General features: G+C 37.0%; 1 protein-coding gene across 4 annotated transcripts in view; it reads left to right on the plus strand.

Annotated features, from left to right (window-relative positions):
- Positions 1-21,488, plus strand: part of CDK14 (cyclin dependent kinase 14) — a 592,901-nt gene that overhangs the window by 125,590 nt on the left and 445,823 nt on the right. For all 4 annotated transcript variants that reach the window (XM_047694487.1, XM_047694483.1, XM_047694484.1 and 1 more), the window contains one exon: positions 14,531-14,776. In XM_047694487.1, the coding sequence (XP_047550443.1) occupies positions 14,531-14,776 (246 nt within the window). The remainder of the gene's footprint in view (positions 1-14,530; positions 14,777-21,488) is intronic.

Below are 21,488 nucleotides of genomic sequence, written 5' to 3' on the forward strand. Positions count from 1 at the left end.
TCCTCATATCAGGGAGATCATATGATAGTTGTCTTTCTCCAATTGACTTATTTCACTAAGTATGATACCCTCTAGTTCCATCCACGTCGTTGCAAATGGCAAGAGTTCATTTCTTTTGATGGCTGCATAGTATTCCATTCTATGTATATGTGTGTGTATATATATATATATATATATATATATATATATATATATATATACACACACCACCTCTTCTTTATCCATTCATCTGTTGATGGACATCTAGGTTCTTTCCATAGTTTGGCTATTGTAGACATTGCTGCTATAAACATTCGGGTGCACGTGCCCCTTCGGATCACTACGTTTGTATCTTTAGGGTAAATACCCAGTAGTGCAATTGCTGGGTCATAGGGTAGCTCTATTTTCAACTATTTGAGGAGCCTCCATGCTGTTTTCCAGAGTGGGTGCACCATTCCCACCAATGGTGTAGGAGGGTTCCCCTTTCTCCGCATCCTTGCCAGCATCTGTCATTTCCTGACTTGTTAATTTTAGCCATTCTGACTGGTGTGAGGTGGTATCTCACTGTGGTTTTGATTTGTATATCCCTGATGCCGAGTGATGTGGAGCATTTTTTCATGTGTCTGTTGGCCATCTGGCTGTCTTCTTTGCAGAAATGTCGGTTCATGTCTTCTGCCCATTTCTTGATTGGATTATTTGTTCTTTGGGTGTTGAATTTGCTAAGTTCTTTATAGATTTTGGACACTAGGACACTAGCCCTTTATCTGATATGTCATTTGCAAATATCTTCTCCCATTCTGTCAGTTGTCTTTTGGTTTTGTTGACTGTTTCCTTTGCTGTGCAAAAGCTTTTGAAAAGCTTTTGTGCAAAAGCACAGAACCAATAGTTCATTTTTGCCCTTGCTTCCCTTGCCTTTGGCTATGTTCCTAGGAAGACGTTGCTGCGGCTGAGGTCGAAGAGGTTGCTGCCTGGGTTCTCCTCAAGAATTTTCATGGATTCTTTCTCACATTGAGGTCCTTCATCCATTTTGAGTCTATTTTCATGTATGGTGTAAGGAAATGGTCCAATTTCATTTTTTTGCATGTGGCTGTCCAATTTTCCCAACACCATTTGTTGAAGAGGCTTTTTTCCATTGGACATTCTTTCCTGCTTTGTCAAAGATTAGTTCACCATAGAGTTGAGGGTCTATTTCTGGGCTCTCTATTCTGTTCCATTGATCTATGTGTCTGTTTTTGTGCCAGTACCATGCTGCCTTGATGATGACAGCTTTGTAATAGAGCTTGAAGTCCGGAATTGTGATGCCACCAACTTTGGCTTGCTTTTTCAATATTCCTTTGGCTATTCGAGGTCTTTTCCGGTTCCATATAAATTTTAGGATTATTTCTTCCATTTCTTTGAAAAAAATAGGTGGGATTTTGATAGGGATTGCATTAAATGTGTAAATTGCTTTAGGTAGCATAGAAATTTTCACAATATTTGTTATTCCAATCCAGGAGCATGGAACATTTTTCCATTTCTTTGTTTCTTCCTCAATTTCTTTCATGAGTACTTTATAGTTTTCTGAGTATAGATTCTTAGCCTCTTTGGTTAGGTTTATTCCTAGGTATCTAATGGTTTTGGGTGCAATTGTAAATGGGATTGACTCCTTAATTTCTCTTTCTTCTGTCTTGTTGTTGGTGTATAGAAATGCAACTGATTTCTGTGCATTGATTTTATATCTGGACACTTTACTAAATTCCTGTATAAGTTCTAGCAGTTTTGGAGTGGAGTCTTTTGGGTTTTCCACATATAGTACCATATCATCTGTGAAGAGTGACAGTTTGACTTCTTCTTTGCCGATTTGGATGCCTTTAATTTCTTTTTGTTGTCTGAATGCTGAGGCTAGGACTTCTAGTACTATGTTGAATAGCAGTGGTGATAATGGACATCCCTGCTGTGTTCCTGACCTTAGCGGAAAAGCTTTCAATTTTTCTCCATTGAGAATGATATTTGCAGTGGATTTTTCATAGATGGCTTTGATAATATTGAGGTATGTGGCCTCTATCCCTACACTTTGAAGAGTTTTGATCAGGAAGGGATGCTGTACTTTGTCAAATGCTTTTTCAGCACCTATTGAGAGTATCATATTGTTCTTGTTCTTTCTTTTATTAATGTATTGTATCACACTAATTGATTTGCAGATGCTGAACCAACCTTGCAGCCCTGGGATAAATCCCACTTGCTCGTGGTGAATAATCCTTTTAATGTACTGTTGACTCCTATTGGCTAGTATTTTGGTGAGAATTTTCGCATCTGTGTTCTTTAAGGATATTGGTCTGTAATTCTCTTTTTTGATGGGATCCTTGTCTGGTTTTGGGATCAAGGTGATGCTGGCCTCATAAAATGAGTTTGGAAGTTTTCCTTCCGTTTCTATTTTTTGGAACAGTTTCAGGAGAATAGGAATTAGTTCTTCTTTAAATGTTTGGTAGAATTCCCCTGGGAAGCTGTCTGGCCCTGGGCTTTTGTTTGTTTGGAGATTTTTGATGACTGTTTCAATCTCCTTACTGGTTATGGGTCTGTTCAGGTTTTCTACTTCTTCCTGGTTCAGTTGTGGTAGCTTATATGTCTCTAGGAATGCATCTATTTCTTCCAGATTGTCAAATTTGTTTGCATAGAGTTGCTCATAGTATGTTCTTATAATTGTTTGTATTTCTTTGGCATTAGTTGTGATCTCTCCTCTTTAATTCATGATTTTATTTATTTGGGTCCTTTTTCTTTTCTTTTTGATAAGTCTGGCCAGGGGTTTATCAATCTTATTAATTCTTTCAAAGAACCAGCTCCTAGTTTCATTGATTTGTTCTATTGTTTTTTTGGTTTCTATTTCATTGATTTCTGCTCTGATCTTTATGATTTCTCTTCTCCTGCTGGGTTTAGGCTTTCTTTGTTGTTCTTTCTCCAGCTCCTTTAGGTGTAGGGTTAGGTTGTGTATTTGAGACCTTTCTTGTTTCTTGAGAAAGGCTTGTACCGCTATATATTTTCCTCTCAGGACTGTCTGTGTCCCACAGATTTTGAACCGTTGTGTTTTCATTATCATTTGTTTCCATGAATTTTTTCAATTCTTCTTTAATTTCCTGGTTGACCCATTCATTCTTTAGAAGGATGCTATTTAGTCTCCATGTATTTGGGTTCTTTCCAAATTTTCTCTTGTGATTGAGTTCTAGTTTCAGAGCATTGTGGTCTGAAAATATGCAGGGAATGATCCTAGTCTTTTGATGCCAGTTGAGACCTGATTTATGACCCAGGATATGGACCAGTGGACCATTTCTGTGTCTTCTTAAGAAAAGTGTTTATTCAGGTCTTCTATCCATTTTTTTATTCAGATTTTTTTTTTAATATTGTGTTGTATGAGTTCTATAAAGATATATTTTAGATTGAACCCCATATTGGATATAGCACTTTCAAATATCTTCTCCCATTTAGTAGGTTGCCTTTTTGTTTGTTGATGGTTTCCTTCACTGTGCAGTAGCTTTTAGTTTGATATAGTCCCATTTGTTTCCACTTTTGTTCTTGCCTGTTGAAATAGATCTGTCACATTAACAAAACACAGGATAAAATGTAGGGTCTTCTCAGTAGCTGGAGGAAAAGCATTTGACAAAATTCCACACCCACTTAAGATTAAAAACTCTCAACAAAGTAGGCATAGAGGGAATGTACCTCAACAGAATAAAAGCCATACATGACAGACCCAAGCTAACATCATACTCAATGGTGAACAGCTGAAAGCTTTTCCTTTAAGATCAGAAGCAAGACAAGGATACCCACTCTTGCCACTTTTATTTAACATTGTATTGGAAGTCCTGGCTATAGCAGTTAGGCAAGAAAAGGAAATAAAATGCATTCAAATTGGAAAGGAAGAAGAAAAACTGCCACTATTTGCATAGAAAATCTTAAATCCTCCCCCCAAAATCTATTAGAACTAATAAATGAATTTATTAAATTTGCAGGATACAAAATCAATATACAGAAATGTGTTGTTTTTCTATACACTATTAACTATTAGAGAATTTAAGAAAACAGTTCCATTTATATTTGCATTAAAAAGGAATAAAATAGCTAGGAATAAATTTAGCCAAGGAGGTGTGAAAGACCTATAGTCTAACAACAAGACATTAATGAAAGAAATTGAAGATGACACAAATAAGGAAAACAAGCACAGATATGATTATTGCAAATTATATTACTGTACTTATATTCATCCTATTTAAAATACCAACATTGTGGGTTTAATGAAGTTTATTATTTTTGTGTGTCTTTTTTTTACCTTCCTAGGGTTATAGAGCTACTTATTTAAATTATTTGCAGGGGTTTCAGTGATACATTTTTAATCTTCTTGATGTAGTGTAATCTTTACAGATCCACAGACAAACCAGTGCCTATCAGAACAGCTGGGTTTATAGGACCCGAGTTGTTGACTGTTGGGGTCTTGGTTGCTTTTTCCACAGTGATTCAGATCTGTGTTACTGGTTAGCAGTCATTTGGGTTCTTTTTTTTGCTTTTAAGGGTTAAATTTCACTTAGTTATTAAAATTTAACTCATTTCCAAAAAATGCCTCCTGCCTTGGTTTCACAGATGTTTCCTTTGTAATCTGGTGTCTCTCTACCAGGTATGTTCTTTATAAATATTGCTTAGGCAACATCGCATGCTCTTCTGTCTGTTACTGTGTTATATTGACCTGCCCTGGTATTAGAGTGTACCCTTGTTGCTGCCCTTCCTACACTAGTGCTCCTTAGGCTCTCTTCAGGCCCTGACCAGTCATTCCTGCTTTGGGTACAGTTCCTCCTTTTTCTCGCAGTAGTTGCCTGCCTTCCTCCTTACTCTCTGTAGTTAGTTCCATGGATTAAAACCAACCATATCCTATTATGTTCATGCTTCTTTTATTTCATAACTGCCTTTTGCCCTTTATAAAAACTTTTCTGTTTTGAAATCATAATGGTCTTTCCTTAACTCAACTTGTTCCATTTAACCATGATTTAATTTTCCTTGTGATGCCCAAATACATATTCACCGTTTGGCTATTAGGAATCCCTATAGGCAGACTCCTTTGTCCATTCTAGCATTGTCCCCTGACATTTTTGAAAGGGTCTTAGTTTTCTGGTAACAGCTGGATATTTCACAGCTGTTTTGTGTTTCCTGCCCTGTGAACTGAAATCGGATTACCTTTCAAGGATTCCTCTTTTTTCATAGTGGAGAATTGGAACATAGACCAAAATCTGGGCTCTAGAGGTACACATGAAAGTTAGTAATGCATCAAAGAGCTACTGTTTGGTGGTTGGAAAAATCTGCCTTTTGAGATTATGGGTTCCCATTGACTTTTTTCCCAGTTTGACATACCATGCTTTGGTCCTTTAGTTTTGTTAAAGTATTAGATTTTGTGTGTCTTTAAAACTTTTATGTGTCTTCAAGCATTTTGTTGTGGGAAGAAAGAGATTCTCTTTGGGTAGGGGGAATGTTTATTTAGGTTGCTGACAGGCTGGTAGAAGGATCAGATGACGACTTAGGCACCAGGGAGTAGCACCAGTGGATAACCTGACTTCTAGAACCCTCTTTCCCTGCTAGGACTCCAGTGTGCTCACTCTTCTCTTTGTGTACCCTGGGTTCTTCAATAATTTTATTCTTCAATCTGCCAGAAATTGTGGCTTTCTCTGGGGAAGGAGTGCTGTTCTTCCTTCATCTGGCCTGCATCTCTCTCTGGACCCAACCCCTCCGACTTCTCTTTGAGGTCTGCAAGGTGAGTTGCTTGACAAGCTCATGAGATCGACAAGGCTGGTGCCCTATATCTTTATGAAGGGCCTGGATGCTTTCTTTTGTTCTGCTTCTGGTTAACAGAGCTGGATAGATCACGTTTAAGATGTTTGTCCCAAATATCGGAAACTTGAAACTTTTCCAGAACAGTCATTCTGTCCTATTTGGAAAATTCAAAGATAGATTACTTTCCTGGATGAAGATACATGTACAAAGCAGGTGCTGATAATGGTGTTATTCACATAAGCCCAGGTAACGTGGAAACCAACCTTAATTGTGTATAACCTGAATTATGTAGAGAACTTGTTTGTGAGCTTAAAATGCTAATGGAGAAAATTCTCAATATGTGATCATTTATTGATGATGGCCATAAGAATCATCACTGACTTTTGCCTGGATCTGATACAGTCTATCAAACTCAGAAAATGGTATCTGCGACACATTCCTAAGATTAGACATTCTGCTCAGATGTCAAAGCACTGCAAGCAATTTTAGTTAAGCAAGTGTATTAGTTTTCTATTGCTGTGTAACTTATCACCACAAACGTACTAGCTTCTTAGCTCTGTTTCTGTAGACATCCAGGCGCAGCAGGGCTGGTTTCTCTGCCCTCAGGCTCTCTCAAAATCAAGATGTTGGGCATGGTTGTGGTTCGTACCTGGGGCTCAGGATCCTTTTAAGCAGCTCGCTGGTTATTGGCAGAAATAATTTGCTTGTGGTTGCAACAGGACCATTGTCCCCATTTGCCTGCTAGCTGTCAGCCAGTGAGCCCTCTCAGCTCATCCCGTGCTGTGCCATGTGGCCCCCATTTCAGTTCAAAGTGTAACGTGTTTGTTTTCTTCCAGGCTACCCAGATCACATCTCTCCTTTTTTCCTACAACTAGCTGAAGGAAGCTCTCTCCTGTTCAGGAGCTTGCCTTGATAAGGTCAGGCCCGCTCAGGATAGTCTCCATCTTTGCCACATCACAGAATATAATCATAGGAATGATAGCTTGTTGTATTCACTCTCAAAGGGGAGAGGATTATTGAAAGGTGAGAGACATAGCGTTGGGGTATAGTGAGCTCCCTGCCTTCCAAAGGTGGGGGACATGAGGTGTCATTTTAGAATTCTGCCTATCACAAGGAGCTTGTCCTTAAAAAAAAATTGTTGATAGCATTTTATGCATAAATTTGTATATTTATTATTTTTGTGTCAAGACTGCTGTCTTTTTGACAATAGCTTTCGGATGAGAATTGTTTCATAGCGTCAGTCCTATTAGCAACAGCAAGAAGACTACCTATTTGAATGAACTTTCTCACATGTGATCTTTTAATTTGACAGAACCTTACTGAGCTTTCTGGTGGGCCAGGCACTGAGTGAGGCACTGTGTGAGGCACTGTGGGAAGAGGGCGCATTAGTGCAGACAACCTTCTTGCCTGCATGGAACTGGATAAGAAGATTCTGAGTCCCAGATGTGCTCTGTTTCTGGGGTACCTGGAAAGAATGGGACTCTGCAAACCATTGTGGGATACGGATACATTGTAAAAGTATCATAGGAAGTAGGAACTAACTAGCAAGAAATATGTGGTGAATGTAACAAAGAAAATCACAACCATAGGCATGTTTCCATACAAGTATACTATTTTAAGGAAGTTTACTTTATGTTAATGATAATTTTCTGCTTGTATTTTGTTGTTTGTTGGTAGAACAAAACAACAACAAAACGATAGATTTTTGAAGTGCTTAAGAATGTTTATGGAAAATACTTAAAGTTTAGGAAATTTTGTTGAAATATTCTTTCCCATCAAAATTAGGAAAAGGCTGCCACTCTTCTGTCTTCATGTTAGAACACTTTAGAGAAGCTGGTTTTCCACAGTGCATAGTTCACACTGATTTTTGTAATTATCAAGTGTGCCATAGACAGGTCTATGAAATGAGAGGCCACCTGACTGGACATAAAAATGCAGGTCCCTTAATATAAAACTTGAGGAAATACGTAAGGCCTTACTTGGCAGTACATTCCATAATAATATCTCTTGTTTAAATCATATATATCAGAGAATTTATCCAAATTTCCAGTTAGAGTACATCTTTCTCCTCAACTTAACAGAAAACCTTGTGAGTCCTATTTTTTTGTCAGAACTGTTAGCACAAAGAATGGCAAATGAAAGGTTTATATGAGTTTATGTGATTCTAGGAACTCGTTAAGTATTAAGTTCATTCTTTCAGCTTTGATGGTGTCCTTACAGCTAGCTCTTCTTTCCTCTGCTGTCATGTTGAAGTGACATTTGTCATTTAACCCTTGCTAATATATTTTGCTGTAGCTGTGTTGGTGTATATGTGTTAGAAGTTTATACTGTGTAGTTAAATTTCCCTCATTAAAGTTTTTTTTACAGGGGCGCCTGGGTGGCTCAGTGAGTTAAAGCCTCTGCCTTCGGCTCAGGTCATGATCCCAGGGTCCTGGGATCGAGCCCCGCATCGGGCTCTCTGCTCAGTGGGGAGCCTGCTTCCTCCTCTCTCTCTCTGCCTGCCTCTCTGCCTCCTTGTGATTTCTGTCTGTCAAATAAATAAATAAATCTTTAAAGTTTTTTACATAATAATAGAAAACCCAATGTTCTTTTTATTTTTTTTTTATTAACATATAGTGTATTATCTGCTTCAGGGGTACAGGTCTGTGAATCATTAGTCTTAGACAATTCACAGCACTCACCATAACACATACCCTCCCCAGTGTTCATAACCCAACCACCCTATCCCTGCCCCACAAACCCCAACAACCCTTAGTTAGTTTCATGAGATTAAAAGTCTCATATGGTTTTTCTCCCTCCCTGGTCCCATCTTGTTTCATTTTTTTCCTCCCTACCCCCATGACGCCCTGCCCTGCCTCTCAAATTCCTCATATCAGAGAGATCATATGATTATTAATTGACTTAGTTTGCTTAGCTTAATACCCTCTAGTTCCCTCCATGTCATTGCAAATGGCAAGATTTCGGGGGTTTTTGATGGCTGCATAGTATTCCATTGTATATATATACATATCTTCTTTATCCATTACTCTGTTGATGGACATCTAGGTTCTTTCCATCATTTGGCTATTGCGGACATTGCTGCTAATAAACATTCGGGAAACCCAGTATTCTATCTGATAAAATATATTTTACTAAGAATGTTCAAAGACCTTGAATAAAAAATAGAATATAGGGTTTAATAGAATGTAGGGTTAGCTCCATCTTCTCCTTTGCAAAACTAAGAGACGTTTCTGTGGCTCTATGCTTCCTTGTGCTATTTTCAAGGATAGAGTTGCAGTCCAAATATGGTCACCATTTTCCCATTATCCATGTATCAATTCAGTCCACGTTTGCATCTTTTTATAGTATTATTTTATATACATTTATGGCCTCACTTGATTTATATATGCATATGTAAATCTTTTAAATTAAGAAACTAGTAATATTTTATGGCTGAAACACAGAGATTAGCTTCTTCCCAAAAGTGTCACAGTAAATTGAAAGACCTGTGGATTTTTTTCTTTTCTTTTTTTCTTTCTTTAGGTTTTAATGTTCTCAGCCACGTTTTATAGTTCCTGTATTTAGATCTTGCACATATTTGGTCAGAATTATCACTAAATATTTTATTTTATTCAAGGCTCTTCCAAATTGTTTTTTATTGTCTTTATTTATTTTTTGTAAATTTTTTTAATTTTAAAATTCTAATTGTTGCTAATATCTAGAAATACAAATGTTTTTGTATATTGATCTTATATCTTGTACCCTTGAGAACTTATTTATCAATTCTTTTTAAGATTTTATTTATTTATTTGGCAGAGATCACAAGTAGGCAGAGAGATAGGCAAAGAGAGAAGAGGAGGCAGGCTCCCTGCTGAGCAGAGAGCCCAATGCGGGGCTCGATACCAGGACCCTGGGATCTTGACCTGAGCTGAAGGCAGAGGCTTTAACCCACTGAGCCACCCAGGCGCCCCATATTTATTAATTCTAGTGGGGTTTTTTTCCTCTAGATTTCATTGGATTTTCTACGTGGATGATAATATCTTCTGTGAATAAAATCAGCTTTACTTCTTCCTTTCCACTGTGGATGCTTATTTCTTTTCTCCTGCCTTGTAGCATTTTCTAAAATTTATAATACAAGGTTAAATCAGTGATTAGAGTGGACATCCTTGATTTGTTCCTGTTCTTAGGAGGAAGGTATTCAGTTTCTCACCACTAACTTTTATGTCACACTGCCTTTTTTTTTTTTTTCAGCTTGAAGAAATTTTCTTTTATTTTTTTGAAGTTTGTATTTTAATTTCAGTTAGTTATATATATAGTATTATATTAGTTTCAGGTGTACAATACAGTAATTCAGCACTTCCATACATTACCCTGTGCTCATCACAAGTGCACTCCTTAATCCCCATCACCTATTTCACCCAACCCCCCTCCCACCTCCCCTTTGGTAAGCATCAGTTTGTTCTTGAGAGTTAAGAGTCTCTTTCTTGATTTGTCTCTCTCTTATTTTTTTTCATTGCTTGTTTATTCCATTTCTTAAATTCCACATATGAGTGAAGTCATACAGTATTTCTCTTTCTCTGACTGACTGACTTCGCTCAGTATTATACTCTCTAGTTCTGTCCATGGTGTTGCAAATGACAAGATTTCATTTTTTATGGCTGAATAATATTCCAGTGTATGTATATACCACATCTTCTTTATCCATTTATCTATCAGTGGACACTTGGAGTGCTTCCATTACCATGGCTATTGTAAAGCTGCTATAAACACAGGGATCCATGTATTCCTTTGAGTTAGTGTTTTCATATTCTTTGGGTAAATACCCTGTAATGTGATTGCTGTATCATAAGATATTTCTATTTTTAAATTTTTGAGGAACCTCTGTACTATTTTCCACAGTGGCTTCTCCAGTTTACATTCTCACCAACAGTACATAAGTTTTCCTTTTTCTCCACATCCTGGCCAACGCCCGTTGTTTCCTATGTTGTTAATTTTAGCCATTCTGTGTTTCTATTTTTAATTGGTAATGTTTTTATCATAAATGGGTACTGGATTTTGTCAGATGCTTTTTCTGAGTTTATTGAGGTGATCATATGATTAAAAATATCTATGTATTATTTATTGCTGCATAACAGATTATCCCAAATCTTAACATCTTAAAATAGCAAACATGGTTTATCTAATATTTTCTGTGGGTCTAGAATTTAGATACTCCTTAGCTGGGTACCTCTGGCTCAGGGTCTCTCTGAAGTTCTGATCAAGCAATAGACCGGAGCTGTAGTTGTACTTGAAAGCACAGATTGTGTTGGTGTTTTCAGGCCCCAATCTTTCTGCACATGTGCCTCTTGACAGGGCTGCCTTATGGCACAGCAGCTGGCCTTCCTTAGGACTACGTGATCTAAGAGAGAGGGAAAGAGTACCAATACAGAAGCTATAGTCTTTTTATAATTATTTCTCTGAAGTGATATTCCATGATTTCTGCCATTCTATTTATTGGATACAAGTCAAAAAGTATAGCCCACATTCAAGGTCTGGTGGCTAAGTAAGAGTGTGAATATCTGGAAATGGCCATCGCTGGGAACTGTTTTAGAAACAATGTTCTACCATTATTTATTAAAATAGTAAACTGCACATTTTGTGTGTGTTAGAGCAAGAGTGCTTGTGAATGGGAGTGGGGGGAGCGGGAGAGAGAGAATCTCAAGCAGGTTCCATCCCCAGTGCAGAGCCCAAGGTGGGGTTTGATCTCACAACCCTGAGATATGACCTGAGCTGAAATGAAGAATGAGATGCTTAACCAACTGAGCTACCCAGGCGCCCCTAAAATGGTAACCTACACATTTTTGAATGTTAAGCCTTACTCTCCTTCCTGGGGTTAATTCTACTTTTTCATGATTTATTATCCTTTTTACATACTATTGGATTAAGTTTATTAAAAGTATGCTAAAGATTTCTACATTTATATTCATGAGAGCAAACAGTCTGTAATTTTCTTATATTATTTTTGTCTGGTTGTAGGTTTGGAATGATGTTGGTTTCATATAATAAGTTAGGAAGTATTCTTGCCTCATTAATTTTTTTTTTTTTTGAAGCATTTCTCTAGAATCGATGTTATTCCTTCCTTAAATGTACGGTTTACTTTGCCAGTAGTGTTTTTCTTTGTTGAAAGATTTTTGGCTACAAATTTTAATTAATTTCTTTAATAGATGTAGATTTATTTAGTTTATCTGTTTCTTCTGGAGTGAGCTTTGGTAGTTTTTGTCCTTTAAGGAATTTGTTTCACCTAAGTTTCTGAATTGATTGGCATAAGGTTGTTCATAATTATATTTAGGTCTGTAGCATATCATGCCTCTCCAATTTTTGATATTGGCAGTATGTGTTTTTTTACATTTTGTCCTTATCAGTCTGGCTAGAGGTTTATTTATTTTTTTAAAAATCTTCTCTGAAAACAACCAACCAGCTTTTGGTTTCATTGATTTAATTTATTGCTTTCTGTTTTCTATTTTGCATACTTACATCCTGTTATTTATTTATTATTTTCATTCTTCTAGTTATTTTGAATTTTACTTGCTCTTCTTTTTCTGGTATTTTAAGGTATAGTCACATTGCTTGGAGACCTTTCTTCTTTCCTACTATATGCATTTAGTATTCTCCGGTTGAAGTATTCCTTTAGCTACATTCTACCATTTTGATATTTTGTGTTATTTTCATTTAGTTCAAGATACTTTCCAATTCTCCTATTGTATTATTTAGTTTCTAGATACTTACTGTCATATTTAATCTTTTAAATCCCTTCTGGCTCCTTTTTAACATATTACTGGTTTAAAGCAATTTGATTTTGATGTACCTTCATGTTTTTTCTTTGTGTTTCTTATACTGGGGTTTTTTGACTTCTCAAGCCCATGTGTTTATACATTATTGTTATCTACTTGCCTCAGTGATGTGGGTGGTTTCATACCCACATCACATCTATTGCCTCTTACTATCATATCCTTAAGAAGAAAACATAAATCCTTAAAAATATTGAGTGCATCTCATCTACTTGTGATAAATTGTTAGTTTTTGATCATGGATAGAGAAATGTGCCTTAAATCTTTCCAAGACTCCTTCAGTAGTATTATGGTTTGCTACAAAGTGTGATGATATCCTTCTCATTTGACTTAATTAAAATTCAACCTGTGCTTTGCAGTTGAGTCATACTTAGGACAGAACTGATGCTTAAGTTTTTTTTTAATTTTTTAAGATTTTATTTATTTATTTCAGAGAGAGAGAGAGAGAGAGAGATTGAGAGAGGAGGAGCAGGTGGGGCAGAGGGAGTGGGAGAAGCAGACTTCCTGCTGAGCAGGAAGCTGATGCAGGACCCTGGGATCATCACCTGAGCCAAAGGTAGATGTTTAACTGACTGAGACACCCAAGTGCCCCACGATTTAATTAAACCTTTTTTTGGTTTGTTTAAAAATTTCTGAGGAAGGGCATAATTTAATTATATCTACTTTCCTACTTCAGCAGTTTAAAACAATTTCATTGTCAGACATTGTTTATTATACAATTCAAACAATGGGAGGCATATAAAAAATTAGTAATCTTACCCTTTACCAGTTCAATTCCACATGTCTGGAGGTATCTTATGTTAACAGTTTAGTGTGTTTTCTTCTATTCCTTTCACTGTGCTCACACATACACATACAGATATTTAGGTCTGTGTCTGTCTCTGTGAGTCTGCATGTATATCTGTATCTGTATGCATTTATATACATACATACATGTATTCCTCATGTGGAATCATCCTGTACTTAACACTCAGATACTTTATATTTTTTATTTTAGCAATATGGGATTTTCTTCTGTTTTCTTGCTTTAAAAAATAAAGTTAGGGAAACTTCACAGCAAGAAAAAGAAAACTTTAAAAGCAATTTCAGAATTACCTTTCCTCTAGGGAGAACAGTAAAGTTTACCTAGTTTCACAGACAAGCTAGATGCCATAAAATTATTTAATAAGAACCACAAAGTCTCCAGAGTATAAGAAGAATGAAAGGCTTAGAACATAGGCTAGGAAACAATGGGGGCAAAAGTCAGAGACTAAAATAAAATGAGAGACTGGGCAGGCAGGCAAGAGAATGAGGGAAGTTGGGAAACAGATAGGGGTCTTGTGGATTTTGAAATGAGTGCTACTCAGTGTTTCTCTTTTACAGCATTATTTCTATGCATCCATTAGTTTTGGTATTAGAAAAAATACTGTTTTCAATTTTTCAACATCTCTAGCCATTTCCTCTTTTATATGCTCAAGTTTTATATTCCAGTTTGGAGATGAACTTAGGATAGGATGGATTTACTTTTGAAATACATGGTGATCTTTTCCTCTAGCTGTGTTCGCTACTTCTGTGATGACCTGTTAGTTAAAATGCCCATCTGATTTAGCTCAACTGATTTTTAAAAAAATTACTATTATTAAGGCAAGTTGTCCAACTTCCTAATGATTCAGAATCATTGTGCTTGCAGGCAGGTGGTAAAAATTGGGACAGGGGTCAAGAACCGCATTAGGGGACTAGTAGTCTGAACCTTAAGCTTCCCATTTTATGGACAGCATTTTTAGTGTCTCCCTAGAAGCAGAATAATTATGAGGAATTTTTCATACTGGGATTTAAGCTGGTATTGTTTTTAGAGTATGGACTTTCTGGGTATTTCCTGAAATGGAAATCAGCATGCTTTCTAGAATAATAAATCGAGTGTTTCATGATACTAAAGTTTCAGTGGGGAGTTTTGAATTTCTTTCTTTCTTTTTTCCTAGATATGTGTCACAAAGATGTCTACACGGAACTGCCAGGGAATGGACTCAGTGATCAAACCCTTGGACACAATTCCTGAGGATAAAAAAGTCAGGGTTCAGAGGACACAGAGCAGTTTTGACCCATTTGAGAAACCAGCTAATCAAGTGAAGAGGGTGCATTCGGAGAACAATGCTTGCATCAACTTTAAGTCTTCCTCCACTGGCAAAGAGTCTCCCAAAGTTAGGCGGCACTCCAGCCCCAGCTCGGTGAGTGCGGTCTTCTTTTTCCAGCCGGGAAGCTGAAGGATTGTCCCTCTTATACTCGTGGCCGCTGTGCTGGAAGAGGACAAGGGGCTTTCTCAGTGCCTTATTATGTACGCTCTCTCAGGGTGGTTTAGTGTTTTGGGGGGGAAGAGAGAGCACGAATCTATATACAGATTCTTTATTCATAAGTACCCAGCAAGCAAATGAGAAATGATTCGACTAATTTTTGGAAAAATCATTTTTTTTCCTAGTTGTTTCCAGTTAGAGGATTTATAATGAAAGATCCTTTGGTATTTCAAACCCTTGGAAGAGGATATTGAACTTTACTGTTTTTGTGGGCAATATAGTTTTGGGTTTGGCAAATTCACAAAGAATGTCATTTCAGAGTAAATGTTCAAATGTATTCACTTGTCTTGTTCCAGTTTGTTTTCAGTGTAACTGTTTTTTTTTTTTTTTTAAAGATTTTATTTATTTATTTGACAGTCAGAGATCACAAGTAGGCAGAGAGGCAGGCAGAGAGAGAGGAGGAAGCAGGCTCCCCAAGGAGCAGAGAGCCTGATGTGGGGATTGATTGACCTGAGCCGAAGGCAGAGGCTTTAACCCACTGAGCCACCCAGGCGCCCCCAGTGTAACTGTTTTAAAATTTAAGAGCTAGATGTTGAAATTGGTCTCCTTAAGGAGAAATCCTGTTCATTGTAATGAAATTTTCTTACTCATGCTAAATTAAGGCAAGGCTTGCCTTTTGACCTAAGAAGATACAAAGTTCTGAGGTGAATTTTTTACCGTAAATTTTTACTGAAACTTATATTTCTAAAACCGGCTTGCATTTGGCCTTGTAAAAACCCTTATGATCTTTTAGAATTAAGTAATTTTCAGATTTAGCTTACACTTAAGAACCTTCTGAGTAGATGTTCTAAGAGTTTAAAAGGTAAGAGGAGGATCCTAAGAGAATTTTGATTCTATCATCCTGCTAAGAAACATGCCATTCTACAAATATTAAATATTAAATTTGATGAGGGCAAACAGAGCCAGAAATGTCAACTGCTAGAAGAGTATTGACACTTCAATTCAATTAAACTGTATGACACTGCACAAATCTGGTCACATTTTGTGTTAATGAAGCCAAAATAAGTATTATCAATGCAGCATTTGTGAGGAGCATTGATTATCTGCTTTTTTCCCAAACTGACCCTATAGTCTTGTCTGTGAGTGCGAGGTAGCATCTGTCTAGGTCACAGATACATCACTAACTCCTGGGAGAACTTCTAGATTTAGTAGCATTTTAGAAGAAAGAAGTTGTTGGGAATGATTAAGCCTATGTTATGGAAAGAGAATTATATATATTTTACTATGTAGTTAGCATAATATTATATATCAACCTAAAATGATATATAGAAATTGGCATTTTCAGATATTGCAGTGAGGCATACTTGTACTAAAGAATTATTTACCTTTTATCTGAAATGTAAATGTAACTAGCTGTCCTGTATTTTATCTCAATACTAGTTATGATCTGCTGGTGCATTTCTTCTTTTGTTGCTCAGATTCTTTCTACTTTAGCCATTGGGAGCTCTTTTAGGTTGGCTCTTATGCCTTTTTGAGATGTCTTCGTCCCTTTGTTTTTTTGAACACGTCCTTACCTTCTGGTCCTGTAAGACATTTTTGGCTTACATTGTGTTTTTCTCAACCCCAGATCTAAAACCAGCCATTTCTGCAAAGAATCTCAGTTCCTCTTATTGGAAAGTGATAGTTAGAAACAATGTTGTGGGTGCTGGCTGTGCTTGTTGCTACTGTGGGTCATGTAGTTTTAAACATCAGTGTGTGCATCATAATATAAATGATGACCATGGAGTTTCCGTATTTTTTTTTTTTTAAAGATTTTATTTATTTATTTGACAGAGAGAAATCACAAGTAGGCAGAGAGTCAGGCAGAGAGAGAGGAGGAAGCAGGCTCCCTGCTGAGCAGAAAGCCCGATGTGGGGCTCGAACCCAGGACCTGGGATCATGACCTGAGCCGAAGGCAGCGGCTTAACCCACTGAGCCACCCAGGCGCCCCGAGTTTCTGTATTTTTAATATTTAATAAGGAATTAGTTTCGGTTCTTATCAAGGAAAGTTGAATCTTGCCTTATGCTTTTTGTAATTCCTCTAAAGTTCCATGTTATCTTTACTAAAGTAATGCTGAAACATAACTTAAAAGATGAAATAGACGAGTCTGGGAGGATGGCAGTGGCATAGGTTTTGAAACTCCTCTCATGGCTAGAACAACTAGTATAGTAAAAACAAAACCAGTAGGTAATATTGACAACAACTACAGTTGACAAGTATCTCCATGCACCTCAGAATAGAAGTGAGGGAGACCAGACTGTGTACAGTTTTCAGAACTGCATGGTATTAGGAAGTGTGAGGATGGAAATCAGGGAAGGGGAAAGGATTACTCCTCAGAAACACCCCCCCCCCCCCACCATTGCCATCAGGTACATACTGGCAACTTGTTGGGACATTCTTAGGACAGTGACAGCAACTGGGAGGGACTTTGATGGCTTCTGTGAGTAGGTGAGTGCAAGGAGACCAGGGTGGTTTACTGATATTGGATTAGTCTGCTGGCCTTTCTGTGGCTTCTCTAGATTGTCAAATTGAAGCACCATTCCAGGACAAAGCCCTGCACTGAATAGAAAGTGCTCAAGCAGACTTCTGTGTTGGTCCCATTCAATGGGGGTGCAAAGGAAAGGCATGGTCCAGAAAGAAATGTTGGAGCAAAACAGATGAGGGAAGATCTCAGTGTGTGCTAGATTGTCTTTATTTTTTAACTTTGTGAAACAGATGAAAGAACTTTATTCCAGGAAGCTAGAAAAGCTATCTTGGCCACACCCCTGTCTTAAACTACTGAATAATTAATTTTACTTAAAATAACCAATAGAAGAATTATTGGTTGGATCCTATACGAAACCATGAGAAAAAAAAAAGAGACAAAAGAGCAGAATAACATTGTTATAAATAATGAAAGCATGTTAGAAGGAGGTGAAATTATCTTTACTTGCAGATTTTTGATGACGTATCTGGAAAATCCAAAAGAATCAATGAAAATACTCTAAAACAGAGAGAAGTTAGTGAAATAGGTTATAAATTAGCATACAAAACCCAAGGGAAACCTTTATAAAAGCAGGAATAACTATTGAAAACTGATAAATAAAGCAAATGACTAAGCATTTATTTTCTGTGATTCCTACGTGAAATTTACCCCGTGGTAACCTGGTTATGATGGGGGGAGGGGACTGTGAATTTATCTTTTATAGATTTTTTTTTTTTTAATTTATTTGACAGACCACAAGTAGGCAGAGAGGCAGGCAGAGAGAGAGAGGAGGAGGAGGCAGGCTCCCCGCTGAGCAGAGACCCCGACGTGGGACTCGATCTCAGGATCCTGAGATCATGACCTGAGCCGAAGGCAGAGGATTCAACCACTGAGCCACCCAGGCGCCCTGAATTTATCTTTTAAAAATAATCCCACTACTACATCAAGACAGAGTAATATATTTTGGAATCAAAATTTGGTAATCCCTGGTGAAGTAATACTTATAGGTAATGATTGTCAGTATTTGCGGACATCACCAAGAGCAATAGCCAGACATTATGATGTCCTGACAGAAGTTTACACAGAGCACCAACAAAATTAAACCTGAATCTGAGCAGGCCTTGAGATCTAACCACCAATTTACAGAGTACAGAGGAACACATCAAGAGAGGATTTTCTCTGTTGTGTTCCTATCCTCAAATGTATTTCCCCTGCTTTTTGACTTTTAATACATGATGTTTGTAATCTTGTGATGCTGTAAATGCTGTTCATAGCAAAGCCACATGGCATACTATGATTGAATTTCTTTCCTTGAGGAACTTAAAAAAATTTTTTTCTTGAAGTATAGTAGACACACAGTGTTTCATTAGTTTTAGATGTACAACATAATGATCTAGCAACTTTATCCTTCTTTGCATAACTTTTAGATTTTCTTAGTTGTAATTGCTTTCTCTTCATTTATTCATAATTGATATAATAATTATTACAATTTCAGTTACAAATTGAGGTCCCAGATTATTTAGTAAAACTATGAAACTTCTGAAACAAATCAAAATCGGGTAACCTATCAGTTTTTCCTCCCCTTGAGATTGTCTTTGAAGTTGTCAGTCCTTCTAATCTAGTCTAGACTACTTGATCTCCAAGCCTGCTATCCTGAAAATCTTCCTGAAAAGTTCACCATCTTCCTGAAAAGTTTCTTTTCTATCATTTTTATGTTAAATACCTAAGCTTTGGGCCATGTGTCTTTCTTGTTCTTGGTTTATGTCACTGAACATATGACCATGCCATTTTTCATACTTGGTAACTTGATTAATTATCTGGGTTTAGGATTCTAGTTTAGAAAATGAATTTTTTTTATAGCCTTTTGAAGACATTGCTTTGTTCTTTTCTAGGTCCCTTTGTTGTTATTTTAAGCCCTAGACTATTCTGATTCCTAACTCATTCTTTGTGGAAACTTCTAGGACTTTGTTTTCATCCCTGATGTGGACCTTTTTCTTGGTACTCAGGGAATCTTTTTAATTTTGAAATTAATTTCTTTCAGTTTCAGAAAATATTCTTTATTATTTATTTGTTAATTTTCTTTCTGATTTTCTCTGCTTTCTAGACATTTAAAAAGTTTTTAATGCTTCAATTAAATTTTTAATTAATGCTAACGTTATTTCCAAAAGCACTTTTTCTTCAAATGTTCTTTTGAAAATCATCCTGTTCTTTTTCAGTGAATAATATATTGTCTCCTATCTTAAAATTGAATATACTAAATATAGCTTGGGGGAATTTTGAAGAGTTCTTTTTGTTTGTTTGTTTGTTTTTTACTATACTACCTAAATGATCTTGAGTTTCCATTGAGTTCTTTATTTCTGTTTATTTTTTTGGTCTCTGCATTGTCTGATGAGATTTTTAATTTTCGTGAGTCTAGATCATGCCTTTGGAAAGAACTCTTGACTGAGTTCATATTATGAATAATGTGCAAAATAGTTGATAGGAAGTTCTTTGTGCCACCGGTGCTTGTCAAGTGGAGGCCTTAGCGTAGGGAATGTTAGAGAAGACCTAGTCATTTCATAGGACGACTATCAGATTGTCAGTATAAATCCATCTTTTTCCTTGGCTGAGTCGATCCCCCAGAGCAAACTTAATAGTCGATTTTTTAGGATATGAAAGCCTAACTGCTGTTTTTCTGAGATGATCAAGAAGGGGCCCAGGGTCTCCCAGTCCTACACAAACTTTCTTGTGCCTTATTTCCATTCAGTATGACTCTTCATCGTGATTTCCACTGTACTTGTTGTCCCAGTTCTGACTTGTGTGGTTCATCCTCTTCAGAGAATAGCCTCTGCCAGGGTTCAGTGTAGGGCAGATTACTGACTGAGAAAGGCAAGTTCCCAGGGGAATGACCTGTTCTTTAAACCCACTCCAACTAAGCACTTCGCTTTTGGCCACTTGTTGAAGTTCAGTTTCCAGTTCTTGAGTGTTTCTGGGATCCTGATTTCTTGATTTATGCCTTTGTTCATTGTCCTTGCCAGTGGCCTCCTATCCGTTTCCCGTCTCCAATTTTTTTTTTTTTTTTTTTTTTTTTTTTGTATCTTGTCTGCATTCTTCTTGTTCTATTTGCTGTTGTGAGTTATGACTTTACTGTCAGTTTAGTACAGACTCGTGAGGGGGAGAGATAAATACATGTGTTAAAACCACCATGTTTAACTAGAAATTTCCACTGTTTCTTACTGTTAATTTCCTTTAGATTCTCTTTCCTGAGTTTCTTACTGGGCTTACCCTTTCCTGTTCTACCCCAGGAAGTCTTTCTTATATATCAGACCACTTATATTACTTTGTGTGGAAGCTGCTTTGGTTTCTTTTCTTTGTAGGAGTTTTTGCCTCCATTCAATATGCCTTAGAAAAAAATGTCTTTGCTCTTTTCTCCTCAAGTTGGAAATGGTTTCTTTTCTCTTTTAGCATGGTGCTATAATACTCTGTTTTATTCTGAGTTCTTTTTACCTACTGCCTTTCCACTCTCTCCCCCGTTGCAATGGAAGAGGGTATTTTATGATACTCTCTTTTATGGAAAGACTCTTTTCCTTTGGATTCCTTATTGGGCAGAAAATGGAGGCAGTAACACTTCCTATGTAATACCACTCTATAGCCCATTCGATAGTGTATGGATCTGATCATTTCATACCCACTGGCATGGGAACTTCAGGACAGATTTTGTTACAAAAATTTTTAAAGGCTAACAGACACCAGAATAGTCCCTTTACCCAAGGGCCAGCGAGATTAATGCCATATCTTTATTTTATTGTTATTTCTTTGAAGTATTAGTTACATTGAATAGGCTCTGAGAGCACTGTTGAGGAGGGAGAAAGTGAGCACAGGTGTGGCATTGCACTGAGTCCCTGTTTTAGTGAGGACAACAGGATAGCTGTTCTTTTTTCTTGGGATTACTGTGATGCGTGTATTATATGATACAGCGTCTTCCCAACTGGGTATATATCTCTCCCCTGTTCACATACTGGTCATTGCTAGGAATCCTGACTCAAATCGAGAAACCCAGAATACCTTGACCTCAGAGACTATCACATTCATCTGTATACTTCCTGAATTTGTTTAGATGGTAGCACTTCAAAATTGTGATTTTATTTGAATTGGTATATTTCAAG

The sequence above is a fragment of the Lutra lutra genome, chromosome 11 (assembly GCF_902655055.1).
Source record: "Lutra lutra chromosome 11, mLutLut1.2, whole genome shotgun sequence".
Classification (NCBI taxonomy): domain Eukaryota; kingdom Metazoa; phylum Chordata; class Mammalia; order Carnivora; family Mustelidae; genus Lutra; species Lutra lutra.